Genomic DNA, 17,367 nt, shown 5'->3' on the forward strand with positions numbered 1-17,367 from the left:
AGTTAATGCCAATACTGCCTCACGCAAGTCGCAATTCACATAACGCAATGTATCTTAAGTTTTATTTCGTATCTTACGAACTCTGGTATCGCCAGATAATACGATCCCCCAGACCGTATTTCCTGGTCTGCAGAAACGATCCCCCAGAACGTAATAATTTGGAGACTATGTTGGCTGCTTTTTTTTTTTTAACAAATGTTTTATTGTGTGGCTGATCTAACCGCTGTAAACATATTAAATATAACAAATAAACACAACAATCTAGGTATTTCGTCGAAAATCACCCTTAATTCATGCATTATTGGCACGTTTATAAAATGTTTAGTTGTGACAGGGTTCTCATTCCTGAATGACTGTCATGCTTGATATATTTACATGATCGTTCCGAATGAACTGCACCCTTAAAAGTCACTTCAACTTCAACCTGCTAGCTGGCTAGCGATGCTACCAGCATCTGGCCTGCTAGCATATATTTTCTGCATCTGTGACAAGTGGCAACTTTACAGAAGCAACATTTTCACTTCAACATTTTCATCCCAATTAAATTAACTCACAGGTTAAGCATAAACCAGTAAATTGTCCGGTTTTGGGGATTGCGTTCAGGGTGGAATCCTAACTCGAGATCCATGCGCGTAAATCGAATCGTCACGCAAATTTCCCATTGACATCAATGCAAGATTTACGCAAATGTTGAGTATGCGCGCGGATTTCAAGTTAGGATTCTACCTCAAAGCGTGGCTAGACCGGGTAAATGTCAGGTGACAGCAATAGCCCCCAGATTTTTCTTGCTAAACATTTTGAACAGTTGTGTTCATGGTCTGGTAAATTGAAATACATTTCAATGTGTTGCATTCTGAGTCAACCACAGGCCAGCGTCGTGTGCTAGAGGATTGGGAAGCTCAATTAGTGACGAACAAGCTGTCTGTACACATTGTCCAGGCCCAGCCAGAACAAGCCATTAAAGTGAGGAACAATGAGCACATGGAGGGAGGGAGTGACACTGGGTAGCCCAGCTGGTTTCCATTCACAGACCAATAGGAATCTTAGAGAACAGTAGATTGAGCTGTTGGGTGTCTCAGGAAACAACATTTCTCAGCAACTTCAGTGTTCTAGTATGTCTATAATTGTCCACAGGCTTGCTTCTACCATCTCAACATTTACGCCCCTCCATTCCTAGAAATGCATCCCAAATATGTTCAATATGACTAAACTATTAGAACTGTAAAAGGGACTTGGGCCGAAATCCACCATCGGTGAAATAGCGTATTGCCTGCCCCACCACTCAGGGTGAACAACACAGAGAACATGGTCTTTCACTTGAGTAAAAGTAATTAGGTGGGTGGTGGTTTCAGCAGCACACTGCCCGGCATGTATTGCTTTCTTTACAAATATCCCGTTAGACTGATCTGGGGTGTTTCCCCGATATTGATGGATCTTTGCGTTTCAGGAATCACTTCACGTAGGATTTAGCTAGTTTTGCAAGTACTTCCCAAACCACTGTGTAACTCACACTTCTTGAAGTGGAGAGGAACATGTACGTATATCAATGCATAATCGATAGGTCAGAAACGCTGCTCTCAGATCAGCTTTCTCCACTCAAATTCCGACCTAAGTTAAGAGGTTAATACAGAACACACTGACACTGGACCTGTTCTTATAATAAACTTTTGCCTATGTTGACATTGAGGCGAGCACTTTGACATGCACCTGCCCAACAATCTTAGTCATTTCCATGAATGCGTTTTTAAAAATGAAAGAAATGCTATGACAGAGTGGGGTATCATAATCATGTTGATTAAGAAATGCCTTTATCACAATTCACGATTCAGAATGTAGGCATAAACAAACCGCTTTATCCGAAATGTAGACTTTATGCTGAGCTGTAAAAAGAAGCTGCATCTTTTTTCTCAATAATATGCACAATCAAGATATTCACCAATGTCTGTGTTCATGTAAAAACATTTAAGAACATTTGCTGTTCTTACTTGGAATCTGCAATATTTAAACTGGTTAGTTATGGGTTTGTGGCGATGAATACCGCAGAGCATACTGCACAGCTTATGCAGCCATTTCCCTGTAATTTCTCAATTAAATCAAACTTCAGAGGCTTGGTAAACCGTCTTGTTATAGCAAAACACCATGTTTTACATTTTGTTTACCCGAGTGGTGGGGTAGCCAATTTGCTGTCACTGATGGTGGATTGCAGCTTTAACTACAGAACACCACTTCATGATTCATCCCTCTTCAAAGATTTCTAAACCTAATAAGTGGAAACCATAACTTGTTTACAGACTTATGAACGCTTACCTACACTCACCAAACACTTTATTAGGAACGCCTGTACACCTTCACATGGTGTGGGGAATGTTTTCTTGGCACACTTTAGACCCACTAATACTAATCAATCATCGCTTGAATGCCACAGCCTATTTGAGTATTGTTGCTGATCATTTGCATCCCTTCCTGGCCACAATTTACCCATCTTCAATGGCTACTTCCAGCATGATAATGCACTGTCACAAAGCAAAAGTCATCTCAAACTGGTTTCATGAACATAACAATGAGTTCAGTGTTCTTCAGTGGCTTTCCCAGTCACTGGATCTGAATCCAATAGAACGCCTTTGGGATGTGGTAGAACGGGAGATTCACAGCTTGAAAGTGCACCTAAAAAAAAAAATGGAGAAATTATGTGACGCAATCATGTCATCGTGGACCAGAATCTCACAGGAATGTTTCCAACATCTTGTGGAATCAATGCCACAAAGAACTGAGGCCCTACCCAGTATTAGTACAGTGTTCCTAATAAAGTGTTTGTGAGTGTATGTGGTATGGAATTTCACATCATACTTGGTTTTAATTTTTGTTGTATTGGTGGTGGCATGTCGCACATAACCAAATTCATGACATTTGTAATTTCACCTTCAAATAAAGACAGAATAACAGAACAACCCAGTACAATGTGTTCTTTATTGCATCACATTAGTGCAAGTCCTGTATGAAAAGCAACACTGAAGATAAACATGATGTAACTGTTTCAAACATGGCAGTAGTTTGAGCCATGCTCCATTCCATCCTAGCACAGCTAAGAACAACATTGGCCAGATAATGATACAAAAACAGAACATATATGTTCTAGGACTTTTTTGTCCCTTCAATCAAAATTCCAGACTTACATAGAAAAGAAAGAAATAGGGGGACTGAATGAGTGCTTTAAGTCAGGCAAGATCTACTTTGGTGGTACTTTGGAGTTTCTCCTTAAGACAATGATATCAAACCAGCACTTATCACCATATTAGCCACTACCAGTGTATGTAAACCTGAAAAGTTTAAGGATGGGGTTTCAACTAAGAGCATCAGGCTTTATTTCCATAATCAAAAAGGGAATGCAATTTCTAACAAGAATGGTGCCTTTAGAAGCCACTTTGCACTTGTTAGGATGAAGTAGAGGGAGTCCTGGTTAGAGATAGAAGGTGTGTGTGATAGAAGTGGGCAAGACCGTGAGAGGGGCAGTTGAAGCAGAGCAAATGGCCTAGCCATTGGAAGGCTTTCCCTTCCCAAACACGTGTCCAAACATCACTCCACGCACTCCACCCTGACTCGGGCAGCTGCATGGCCTCCTCCTCCTCCACAGCTTCTCAGTAGCGGTAGTGGTCGGGCTTGAAGGGTCCTTCGCGGGGCAGGCCCAGATATTTGGCCTGCTTCTCCGACAGCTTGGACAGCTTGACGCCAAGCTTGTCCAGATGGGCAGCAGCCACCTCCTCATCAAGCTAGACAGAGGAGAAGAGGAGATGTCAGGAGAAACTCACCAGCAGTTTGGAGCAACCAAACAGTGTCAGGGCACTGTCCAATTATGTATTTTTTTTGGTTTGTTTTAATATCATGTCAATATTGCATGCATCAATAAACCCAACTAAATTAAATCCTATGGCTTTGTTGCATTCAAACACTTCAAAATCCATAGAAACACTTCAAAAACTAGCATCCATGCCAAGATCAGACAGAATCCATTGAGGAACTGTCAAAACACGGCCGTCAAGACACAGTTGAACATAAGGTTTCCAGCAGGAGAGGAATGCATCATATCAGGAATGGTTCTCTGTAAGAAAACACCTTCCACACTCATACTAAATAAATAAAGAAAAGCGTCTTTTCTTAGAGTGACATGTTAACCTCATAGGACTGGGTTCAATTTGCAGCTGAACCTTTAAGTGTTAAATCACACAGGTGCAGTTCGTGATGCTATGGCCAGAATCCCTGCTGGTCGGCAGACACTCAGCGAAACCGTCGCTGGCTCTGTTCCCACAAGCATCTCCACCACACTCCCTTGGCTCCAACCGTATGGCTTAGGTTAGAAGCCTAAAGATGTTCTCCACAATCCATGTGTGTGTCACTCAGTATATGATGCTTCACACAACACCACACTTCAGTCAAAGAGAAGTTCAAAGAATAATTTCAGCAGACTCTTTGTTTTCACCACCCCAATTTCAGGGATATCATAAACCATTATGTTCAAGCTGTGCACATTTCTTTGAGTTTACGAAAGCAATTATCCCCATTATTATAGATAACGAAACCCCAAAATACAATACTATGAGACCATGAAGCAGTAATGCTCTAACATAAGGTATTCACCATCACACCTCAAAAAGGCACCCAGCTCTGGTAATAGACCAATAAGACTTTAGACGTACCTTAATTGGAGCTGAGATCAACAAAATGACCTGGATTTTTTCCAATTTTAAAAAACCATAGAGCCTCAGTGCTGAAATAGTTAGCACCAGCCAGCTTCAATCAAACCTGTCTAAGCAGTGTTCATGATATATCTTCATTACAATTACTGCCCCCATCCCCTGACCACACATCTGAGACACGGAAGGATCTACCTAGGGAACTAATCTACTACTAGTCCAGAGATGGTATTCTTACCATACCAGAATTAGTTTTTGACCATGAGGTAAAAATGGTATGTTTACACTCAATGCTGTGTATAAATACTGCAATGCAGGCACAGCCACAAGACGCAATCAAGATATGTTCCCCCTCTTGTCCCTGTGACATCTCACCTTCTTAGGCAGGAAGTAGACTCCCAGAGGGTACTTGCTGGTGTTTTTCCACAGCTCGATCTGGGCCAGCACCTGGTTGGTGAAAGAGTTGCTCATGACGAAGCTGGGGTGGCCCATGGCACAGCCCAAGTTGACCAGCCTGCCCTCGGCCAGCACAATGATGTGACGGCCGTTCTTCATAACGTAACGGTCCACCTGGGAGAACATGGGAGGGATAAACTTAGTGCAGATCTCTCATCAAATCTGGGGCTACCCTAACTGATCTGAGAAGGTGGGGTGGGAGATGTGTGCATCTGTCCAGTGTGCGTGTACATGCTTTAAGGCGGAAGAGGTGGTTTTGAGGTCTTATCTGTGTGTGTAAGTGGTAGTTTTGAGGTCTCACTTGAGGTTTGACATTGATCTTCTTTGCTGCGTTGGCGTTTAGCCAGCTCATGTCGATCTCACAGTCAAAGTGGCCGATGTTGCAAACGATGGCATCATCCTTCATCTGCTCGAAGTGTCTGAGGAGAACAGAAGGTACAGAATGTACTGTATATGCGACGTCTATTGGAACAAACCTGGGTAAATGAGCAGAGGCTGCTAAGAAAATCCCAGCATGCAGCAGGTCATTTTCTTAAAAACTGGACAGGTCTAGTCAACAACAATATACTATAAAAGTCCATACGTCACAAATTGCAGAATCTAAACGAAACTGGAGGCACCTAATCATGTTTGGTGACAGGAGTGTTGATTGTTAGCAATAGAAAGCCGGAGCTGTAGCTAATTCACAGTGTGTGTGTATATATATATATATATATATATATATATATATATATATATATATATATATATATATATATATATATATATATATATATATATATACACATACATACACACACACACATATACATACATACACACACACACACACAACACTCTTTTGCTAGCAATTGTGCTAATGTATGTATGAATCTGTCAAAATGACAGGGTGTCTCTCCAGTTGTGTTTACATTTAGCAGTTTATGATGTGTGGACTATGCTGAAGTATCTTCAATTAAGGCAATCATGGCAGCAGGGGGAGACCTTAATTGGTGATTCTTGGGGAGCTATTTATGAGAGCTTCAGTGACCCAGACCCAACTCACTGATATTGCAAAGGATAGTGATTTCTGTGCATCAATTTGAAGTGCAAAACAGACTAGGGCTGAGTTTCCTGATAACAATGGATATTTGAGTCTCAACCACTTCATAAAGAACTTGGCTAACATGCAATGTAGTTTGGCGAGTGTTTCCCAAACCATCTTGTGACTGACACGTTTGTGAAGTTCATCTTGAAGTGGAGAGAAATGTATCGAACGATGCAGAGATGCATAATTGATAGGCCAGAAGCGCTGCTCTCAGATACAGAACAGACTGACACTGAACCTGTTCTTGTAATAAACGTGTGCCTATGTCGTAATTGAGGCATGCACTTTGACAGTCATGTGCGTAAGAATCGCAAAGTGGTTTCAGTGCATGCGTTCGTTTTGAAAATGTTTAAATATGCCATCACCGAGTGGTATATTATGGACCATCATTGTTGATTAAGAAATGCCTTTGTTACAGTTCACGATTCATAATGTAGGCTTTCACAATGCGCTTTATCCAAAACGTAGACTTTAGGCTGAGCTGAAAAAAAGAAGCTGCATCTTTTTTTCCCCTTAATAATATGCCCCAAAATGTTGTAAAAATATTGAAAAACTGTTTGTTTTGCTTGCTAAGACCAATTGTGAGATTTAAAAACTTAGTAGTTCTGTTTGTGGTCCATTGTCAATGTGTCAAAGTGAAGCAAATTTCACGTAACAATGCTCTTTGGCTGCTCCAGGAGTAACATCATAGTAACATTGTAGGTGGTGAGTGGGATAGTGCATCACCCAACATGAGTGGAGGAGCAGCCAAACTCACAGAACATGGGAGCAGCTAAGGGCCATCAAAGTTAGGAAAATAAGCAGGTGCTTTAATCCTCTGACTGGGTGATAACATTAATACCATCTCAAAGTAACTTTAAACTTTAGTCATAGAAAGGGATGGTGGCACTCTAAGTTACTTTGCAATGATTTGGGCATGAACTTAAAAATGCTAATAGAGGGTTTTTTAAAGCAGTTAGTGGTTAGTGACAGTGGCCAAATAAACACAACCAATAAGTGGACAGAAGTACATAGTCATTTCAGGGTAAGGAACCAAATATGTGATTTTGTAATTTGGGTAAAGTATCCCTTTGACTTTTCAAATCAAAGTGTTGCGTTTCCAGGTGCTATTGTGACTCATGATACCTACTTGCCCAAAAGGATGTCCTCACAGCCGGTGGTAGTCACAAAGATGTTACCCTCCTTACAAGCCTCTTCCATGGTGGTCACTTCATAACCTACACAACGAAATAGACAATTGTATACTCATGCTGTATCCTACACAGGAAGGGCAAGATTTTTTTAACAGCAGACAAATCCCAGATTGTGTCTTTAATTGCTTTAATACACCAGAAAAAAAAAACACTTTACCAGGATTCATATACAGTAAGGCAAGCTCAATATAGTTAATTCTAAATGTGGATTAGGACCTTGACATCTGAACATGAATGGTGAAGAGAGTGTGAACACAGTGGGAGTACTGACCCTCCATGGCAGCCTGCAGGGCATTGATGGGGTCCACCTCAGTGACGATGACGCGGGCACCGAACCCTCGCAGGGCCTGAACGCAGCCCTTACCCACGTCACCGTAGCCCGCCACCACGGCCACCTTGCCAGCGATCATCACATCTGTGGCACGCTTGATCCCATCGATCAGAGACTCCCTGCAGCCGTACAGGTTGTCAAACTTACTCTGGAGGGGAGAGAGAGTAATATGGGATTTATCTAATGGACAGAATAAGTTTATTCAGGAGGGCGAAACATTACAGAACATCCACAGGAAAAAAAAAAAAAAAGGAATATGTGGCCTACCTTTGTAACAGAGTCGTTGACATTGATGGCGGGAACCTTGAGTTCACCATTCTTCAACATCTTGTAGAGGTTGTGGACCCCTGTTGTGGTCTCTTCAGACAAACCCTTGATACCTGTCAGAGAAAATGAAAATAATGCTACATTATCGTTATGTTAACAAAATAAAAATTGGACATTGTTTCGCTGGGCATCCACATCTGGCAGATGCATAGTAACACCATTCCCAAGGGACAGTTACTGTTGGGTGCCACTGCATGTTGCTTAACAGTTGAATTCCTCGGGTTCTCACAATATTCGCTCTATAGAGCAATGCTGCCCCCTTGTGTACAATACTCAAAATAACATCCTTGGAACTTCTGCTTCTGAAAATTGCAGCAGAAAAACGCCATACAAAACTAAACTAGAAATTGGGCAATACTTATCTGGGGGTGCAGTGTTCACACAGTTCACCACAAGGACCAAACTGAAGCAAAGAATACTGTTTCAGATATTTTCTTACAGACAAGACTAGTATGGAGAGGTTGTACAATATGTTCTGATCTCTGCAATGGACAGAAATAACAGAACCTACAATATATTGGCCAGCAATGTTACCGTGTACACAGGTCTACATTTTGTGGTGTTGGTGGAGCTGAATTTAGACCAGACCTGGGTCAAAATACTTCTATCACGATATGCTCAGGCTTCTCCCCAGTATTTTTGAACTGTGTGTCCGACCAGTCTCCAAGGTGATGAGTGTCTCCAGTTATCTTTACATTCTGAAATTTGACGTATGGACTTTCATAACGTATTTGTATGTGAAATAGCGATTCAAACTGCATTTGATTAGATCAACAGCCCATAACAACTACTTCCATTTGAAGTACAAATCAAATAGTATATTCCATTTTCAAATACATTCCTGATATATTTCACCATTTTGACCCAGGTCTGATGTAAAACAGATAATCGGAAACGTGCATTACAAACACTGGCTAGTTATTAAAATATCAGTTTCTAGAAAAGTCAAAATCATTTTGTGTTAACGACAGGATCTCTATTACGTAGGCGAAATAATTCCTTAGCAGCGTACATTTTTTATAGCAGCAATATTTGGAACACTGTTAAAGGATGCAATACACCCTGATATCAAAAGGACCTCATTATTACATAAGACTCACAAAGGTTAATGAATAAACAACCGGAGGAGTCAGGCAATTGTGATACATTCACAAATTGTGACTTGACTGGTTAAATATCAAAGCGCATAATCCAAAGCGTTCACAAATAACTGTGGAACCAATAAGTGAGTGGACTACACCCCGCCCCCCGCCCCCCCCCCCCCTTCAACTTCACTGGAAGCTGCCATTTATACCTGTAAGCAGTTTGGGGTACTTCTGGTGCACCATGTTGGTGAGGTCACCACCGTCATCCAGGATCATGTTGAGGGGCTGGCCGTCCTTGAAGTAGATGGTCTGCTCAATGCACCACACGTACTCCTCGTCTGTCTCACCCTTCCACGCATACACTGCAAAGAGAGCGAGTGCGTCAATTAGATTTATTTCCTGCAAGATTCACATAACTCAAAACATTCTAATATAGATAAAATAGATTAAAAAAACACAACCATTGAGGGTAACAAAGTTGTATATGTACAGAATGTAAATGTGCACTTTGCTCCCCTCTCTCCACCCCAAAGTTAAAACCTACATTTGTTTATATGGCCATATCCCTAAAACATACAAAATGGTACCTAAGCACTCGAGTGGCACAGTTTACAAGCTGGTGCTAGATTAAAGTCACATTTTAATCTTCTCCCACAAAATCTCCTTCTCTGACTGCTACAGATTTATAGCAGGCATTTAGAACTTTGTAAAAGCCAAAATCGTATATTCAACACCAGGATTTTTTAACCTTTAGTGAACCAGCCAACTGTAAATCAGCAGCACCCCTATTTTCAACTCTATTCACCCTTTTCTTTTTTTCCAACATTGGCAGTAGGTCCAAAAGTAAAAGAGCATACAGCAAAACTGCATTCCCATGGTGGAAATATGACAATACACAAGATGATTATCTTGAGAATTCACTAAAGGCGTTTGTTTCTGAATTCATTCCTTCTGACTGAACAAAAGCAATTTTCTTAGTCCTATATCAACTAGTAATTTCACTGAGGTAGTGACACTTTAGTGGAATGGGGACTGACTGGGAAGAGTCAGGGGAAAAACATGCATGCAAGATGAAATTCGTTACAAATGTGTCTGTACTGAACATTCAGAGCCTTGCACAAAATAAACAATTGTTTCTGTAGTTCTCGAATGCAAAAACACAATGACCTCTTTTTAACACAAAAGCTCCCTCAAATTCACAAATGCATCTCATCAGTTTTTGATAACTAGAAGGCATCATGAAATGAGTGTCAGCTTGCCTCACTTTCAGTAGCTTATTTAAATGGAGATCAGTGTATATCAGCACATGATGTGAACAAGCAGTTAACTCAAACATGAATTGAGTAAATACAGTGTGAAGAGTGAAGTAAAGCAGCCACTTTAGAACTGATGTATTCAGACTGAATTTCAGGTCAGCTGAACACGATTTTGAGAACTCTTGCTCTTGAACAACCCCCTGGAGAAACATTTTTGGAAAAAAAGATCAATCAAAATGAAAAGGCTTGTCTTGTTTTCCATTCGTTCCAAATTAAATGGTTGTTACAGAAACTCAAGGTAGACAAAGGTTGGTATAAACTTGAGCCCGACAGATATACAGAACTATCTGTATCGGCACATTCCACCGATAAAGACGTGCGCCAGCCACACATTCCGAAATTATAGAAAATCTGAGTAATTGTGTTTATTTTCAAAATATACACAAATGGATTTTTATTAATGAATAAACTTGGTGTTTGTTACAAACTCAAATTCAAAACATTGGCGCTTTGGACAGCAGTCAATTACCACAGTTGCTAACAAAAATGATGTTACTGAACAAGAGAGTTATACAGCATAGAGTCAACACAGTAAGATATTATTGTCCCCCACTGATGAAATCAGAGACGGGACATTAACAGCATGTTTGCCATTGTTTTCCTATGAAAATTGTGCTAAAAAGGAATTCTGTAAACAATTTTGAATAACCTGCAGATATATTGGTTCAGTGAATTTTGCCCCCCATAAATCAGCATCAGTCCCAAAAATCCAGTATCGGTCGGGCTCTAGTATAAACAAGTATTGACTGAGGATGACCGTGTTTCAAGAGGAAAACAAATGGGTTGTTTAGCCTTCAGCATGAGATGGGGACCTGCTGATTCAAAATGATAGAGCTTAACTAGCCAAGGACTATTTCAATGCATTTAGAAAATGTGTTAATCTCTCCCCCACTGAGGTTATCACGGACCTGTAAGTGATTGGAGAACTGATACAGAGATTACTACCTTATTACATTAGGTTTAAAATCCAACCATGTCAGACCAGTGATTACATCAAGGATGGAGGGAAGGAAAAACAAGTTCTATTGGAGCAGAGAATGGACTTGCCTGAGGCTGGGGAATGAGAAAAGATAAGGACATCTGGCATGGTGAGGCCTAACTGTAGCTGTAGGCTCCACAGGGAGTCAGGAGAGTAGGTTCGCTCTACACCAAATGCCTGTTCTCCCTCTTAGTACTAGACAACAGTTCATGTGACTGACAACCACTGCATTGATTTGTTGGCAAAAAGCTGTATTCAGTGCCCTCAATAAGTATTGGAAAGAGGAAGCATTTTGTCTTCTTTTATCTCTATACTCCAACAGTTTGGAATTGAAATCAGACAATTACTGTGAGGTTAAAGTAGAGATTCTCATCTTTAATTCAATGTTTTCTTTTTTTCAGATTGCTTTCACCATTTAGCAATTACAAGCCTTTTATACATAGTCCCCCTATTTCAGGGCACCAAAAATAAGCCTTAATATTCAACATCTTGGTCAAGTAACAGTCTTTGACGTCATAATGAAATAGGATTATTCTGAAATTCAGATGGAACACCCACTTGGTCTACACAGTGTGACCAGTGTTACTGTGACCAGTGTTATTGTACAAGTTATTGTTTGCACCTCAACCCACATAAACCAACGGAGGACCTTTGTGTGCATAGCCTCTACCTTATCATGGATTGCACAAGGTAGAGAGAGAGAAAGAAGGAGAGCAGGCCTAATCCAGCCTCAGCCACAGAGCCAGTCCTGAGTGGTTCTAACACAAACAGATCCTTAGTCCAGCTACCCCTTAAAACACTTTAACCTTTATGTAACCAGGAGCCCATTGAGAAACACTTGTGTAGATCTGAGATTTGGACAGACATAAGCAAGATGGCAAAAAAAATAGCTAAGCAAGACAGCAAAAAAATAGCTAAGCAAGTGGCAAGGTGGAGTCAATTGCCCAATCCTCTGTACACCTGACCAATCCTCTCAGATCTCCATGACCGCATAGAGGGTAGGATCTTGGAGATCATTTGGGATTAGTACAGTATTGACCTGGGACACCAGTTTTGGATTAGTACAGTATTTACCTGGAACACCAGTTTTGGCAATGGCTGAAGCTGCATGGTCCTGGGTGGAGAATATGTTACAGCTGGACCATTGGACCTACAACAGGGCAGACAGTGCAGTGGGTAAAGAGAGGGAAAAACAGAACACAAAAATATTGGTTACATCTCCCCACACAAACGCCAAATGTAAAAAATTAGGGTCAGGACATTGCTTTCTAACAGTGACAACCAGTCTGGAGCAGAGCGATAAGAGAATACTTAGTTAAAGCCAGATCTGATAGAAAAAAAACTAGGAGGACCATGGAATTGTGAGCGGGGTGGATATCAATGTGTCTAGGGGAAAATACAGAGATGAATTTTAAGTTGGTTTGTCATGACCTATAAGTCTTCAAATGTTTTTTTGTCATCTTTCCTGCTTCCGTAGCCCAAGGCTAGATTTCCGAGAGTAAAGCCAGAGCATCTGGGCCCAGATTTTCTGAACATTTAATCCAAATCAAGAGGACAGCGTGTCCTTGCTTTTTTGATGAAACTACACATTATATGCTACAACCAAGGTCATCTTTATATACTATCGTGGCATTTTGAAATACTGTCTCAGTAGTTTTTCCATACAAAGGGTTTAAATAATGGGGGAACAAAATAACTACAACAAAACAGCACCACTTTCATGGAAACTGTGACAGGAACATTTCAAATAGTGATGCATGGATGAAACGGTATGGAGTACTTCTCACAAGGGAAACTTACCTCGGCTCCAAGGGTGGTGAGGGTCTCAATGAGTACAGCGGTTTGAAGGGTCATGTGGAGGCAACCTGCAATGCGGGCGCCCTTCAGAGGCTTAGACTGGCCGTACATCTCCCTCATCTTCATCAGCCCAGGCATCTCATTCTCGGCGATGTCGATGGCCTTGCGACCCCACTCCGCCAGGCTGATGTCAGCTGTGGATGTACACCAAGGAAGAGACCTTCAAAAACATCATATAACCACTGCTTCTCTTTGGGTGATTTTAATGACACTTGATGTCAGTTGAGGTGGTAACATATTCAGTGTCTTCACTAAGGGGTTATCTAGGAAGACAGGTCATGAGTCTAGCTTACCTATCCAAACCTTTCAGATCTAGTGAGTTGGAATTCAGCATGACTAGGTACTCAGTCTACAGTGCTTTGTCGTTTTAGGCATTACCACTGGCACAACCTACTTGTATAAATATATATTCTCAGCTCCCACTGACTACTGGATCGTAACAGCTGCAATCCACACCGCAGTCTTTAGAGGGAGGTCTGATAACTGAGCCACACCCCTGCACTCCAGTCTGATGCGGACAGCTAGGATGTAAGCAAACAGAGCCACACTGAACTGGAGCTGGCCTGTATGTCTGGGTTCAGACAGGTCAAATCGGTAGCCTCAAGTGTCCAAAAATATGTCCATACGCTGCAAAAATGCTAGGCAGGTGCAACCCACAACTCAAACAAATACTGATGACATTATCCTACTCAGCTACTCACTTGAGAAGGCCATGCAATATAATTTTGAAATGATAATGTTGATGTTTGTTAGACTGAATGATACAACACTTCTTGTGGTATTGGTCTGTTGAACTCACCCTGAAAGTTATGGGACAAAGTCTAAAGCAGCAGACTACTACCAAGACACCTGCCATTGAGTAACTAGGCATTCATTACTCAACATCTATGCCTAAGTGAGGACTGAAATATCAAGTGAGAAAAATATATACAATAGAATTAAATGCATATGCTACAAGGACGTATTGTCAAATAAATTGCATAAACAAAATGCAGTACAAAATGGTGTGAAATGCAAGCCCTTTGAACAATTTTGAACAGAGTGATTTTGACTTAAAAAGGCAAGAGATTATTAAGCATACATTCATTGAGCTAGTCACAAGAACAAAACAAAAAAAAGTTAAACCATCAAAGCGCATAGTTTGGGTTTAGTTCACCACGTGCACAATTCAACAGTAGTACACTGTGTAATATTTTCACTCTTTGCCTGCGCCTGTCAATCAACAAAAACTAGAGGCGACGCGCAGTAAGTCTTGGGTGATGTAGTTTTGCCAACAAGCTCATCCACAGGAATTATACCACCAGATTCACTAAAAGGACTACAACTACCAAGCTGAAAGTCTGAACGAAACTACGCTTGCCTGAGAAATGGCCAAGTGTTACCGATTCATTCTTCGATGTGGTTATAACTGCAGACAGCATGCATGAATATTGCATTGCAACATAGCTGAATATGAACAAAAGGCCAACTGACAATGTATCACGTGAAACACCTGAACTAAAAGAGTATTTAAGGCTTAGCTAGCTAACGAGCTAAATCAAAGCAGACCGCATTGGCATATACTTCATGATCTGTAAGCTAGCAACCTATCTAGTTAGCTGTAATATTTGAGTAAACTGTTTGTTTTGGAGACTCAAATCTGAGCTCACAATAACGGTGTACTGGCTGACCAGCTAACGTGCCTAGCAAGCACTACCGGTATCTAGTTAAACGATCATGAAGCGCTCATGTGTAATAACAAGAAATAGTATAATACTGACCGACTTTGAAGGGTAGTTTCTCGGACATGATTTGTTTTCTTTTGGGTGTTAGATATGGCTTGAAAAGTGTGGCTGTTGCCTGAGTACGGACAGGGACAGAGAGAGGGAACGCTAGTTGTGAACTTAATTATAACTAGCAGCCAATTCAAATATTCATGAGCTCCCCACGCCAATCCACCGCCTTACGTTTCCAATTGGTTGATAATGTCCTTGCCCCGTATGAAGGGGATTTGATTGGCTTGAACAGCTTCGGAAACTAACAGCCAATAAGAGGCCGAGTTACAAGATGGGTGTGTTGGTAGTCTACAGTGGGTTTCTTATCTGGCCGCCTTTTTTTTTTTTAGATAAAGTAATAATGATGACACTGCTGCTAGCTAGTTGTACCATTATTGGTACCATGACTGACAGCTTCACTGTATCACCAGAGAGTTTAGAAGACTTTACTATTACTATGGTACTATTTACCACTGGTCCATGGTCTTCCATAAGTCTAACATTGTAAAATAAGCCATTTGAATGTCATATTGCAGCATGAAGATCACTTGGCTTGGCTACGAAAAAAAGGATTATGTAGTACAGCATGTGTTGCTTCACTCTCATTCCTCTGTATTTGACAATGTGTTTTATATAAGATATAATATGACACATGATCTGACAAATGCCCCATTCAACTAAACAAACATTGACATGGTGAAAATGGTTGCATGATGAGACAGGCTCAGGATTTTATTTTAAGAATGAAACTCTTTTAGACAAAGTCTAAACACATTCACATTGTGAAAGTTGTGAAACAGTTTAGCATAGAGGACAGAATACTCTACACTATAATGAAGAACTAGAAAGCTAAAAGAACACATTTCCCTCGAACCCTACAGTGAATGTAAGATTAGTAGTAGTCAGGTTATGCAAAAAGTTGGACTGGAAAGATTAGTCAGTGGACCAGTTTGCAGTGTGGGGAACGGACAGGATTGTTGGCTACAATTGGACATAGGGGCACATGTGTCAAACTTAACTCTCTCATTATATCCCAACTGCTTACACTTCAAAACAAAATTCAGATCTGATTAAGCAGTTGAGCAAAAAGTATGAAGTTGGAAAAGGTCCAACACTCAACCTCGTTGCCACCTTCTCAAGCCTGGACATGCCCTTTGCAGAAGTACCACAAATTACCCAGTCATGCTCAACATACGTACAGTAAACGGGGGTGGTTAAAGATGAAGAACAACTCAAACTACATTTTTGAGATTTTTTAATAATCTCAGTAATGTTTTGTGTAAACAGAGTAGCACACTGAGCAGAAGCCCATTGGTGGGATGAACCTGCCCTTCTTTATAATGTGTGCCTACAGCATCTCTGCCCTGTGTGCACGCATGTATGTATACACAAATGTAACGGGTGAGTTAAAGGTGCAGTATGTAGTTTTGCATGTTGCTGTCCCCGCTGGCCACACTGACAGTTCGAAACGTACATATGCTACATTTTCTAATAGCGGCAAACATGTGCATATCCTTGTAAACAAACCAAGCATAAAATAGGCGAGTTCAGGATAAGTTGACCATTATGTACTGTATAGATCCTGATGCTGAAAACTAGGTAATGCTAAATCTTGACGATGGTTCTATATGCATATGCGATTGACTCTCGTTCATGTGTCAATTAAAAGAATTTGCCATAAATCCACACACAATACCCCGGAATAACAAAATGAAAACAGATTTGTAGAAATGTCAGTAAACTTATTAAAATTGAAATACAGAAATACCTCATGTACATAAGTATTCAGACCCTTTGCTATGACACTCTTAAAATGAGCTAAAATGCAAAAATGTCATCAACAAATCACTCAATAAGTTGAACTGAGTCCATCTTAATGCAAGGATAATAGTTCATGTAATTTTGGAATTAATATCTTAGTTTTTATAGGGTCTTGTATCCCACTACAAGCCACTGTCATAATATCAACTTTAACCACCAATAATAAACTGTAGATGACTGAGAAATACACAGATATTCTAATCATTAGTGACTACACTAAATGCAAATTAATACAAAAGAGTAATTTGGCAAAATGTTTAATATGGGCGTACCATTGGAACAAGGGCAGGCTGTGAAAGGCAGAGCAGGGAGACAGAAGAAAAAACAAGAACCAGGCTGCAAGAGACAGCTCTGAAAGTGTACACACACGGATGAACGCATGCACGCGCACACACACACACATCATTCAGAGCATGTTAGATATAATAGAATGCCATCATACATTATTTAACTTCCACTTCAGAAGGTGGCAT

At 40.7% G+C, this 17,367-nt stretch overlaps 1 protein-coding gene across 1 annotated transcript; it reads right to left on the minus strand.

Annotated features, from left to right (window-relative positions):
- Nucleotides 1-2,948: 2,948 nt before the first annotated feature.
- On the minus strand, nt 2,949-15,199 carry ahcy (adenosylhomocysteinase). Its single transcript, XM_083668208.1, has 10 exons — nt 15,080-15,199; nt 13,263-13,453; nt 12,537-12,612; nt 9,377-9,529; nt 8,023-8,135; nt 7,696-7,903; nt 7,361-7,448; nt 5,446-5,563; nt 5,064-5,258; nt 2,949-3,767 (listed from the first exon to the last, which is right to left on the minus strand). The coding sequence occupies exons 1-10, from the start codon at nt 15,105-15,107 to the stop codon at nt 3,636-3,638; spliced, it is 1,302 nt and encodes a 433-aa protein (XP_083524334.1). The 5' UTR covers nt 15,108-15,199; the 3' UTR covers nt 2,949-3,635.
- Between the last annotated feature and the right edge of the window lie 2,168 nt (nt 15,200-17,367).

This window comes from Argentina silus (genome assembly GCF_951799395.1).
Source record: "Argentina silus genome assembly, chromosome: 4".
Taxonomy (NCBI): Eukaryota; Metazoa; Chordata; class Actinopteri; order Argentiniformes; family Argentinidae; genus Argentina; species Argentina silus.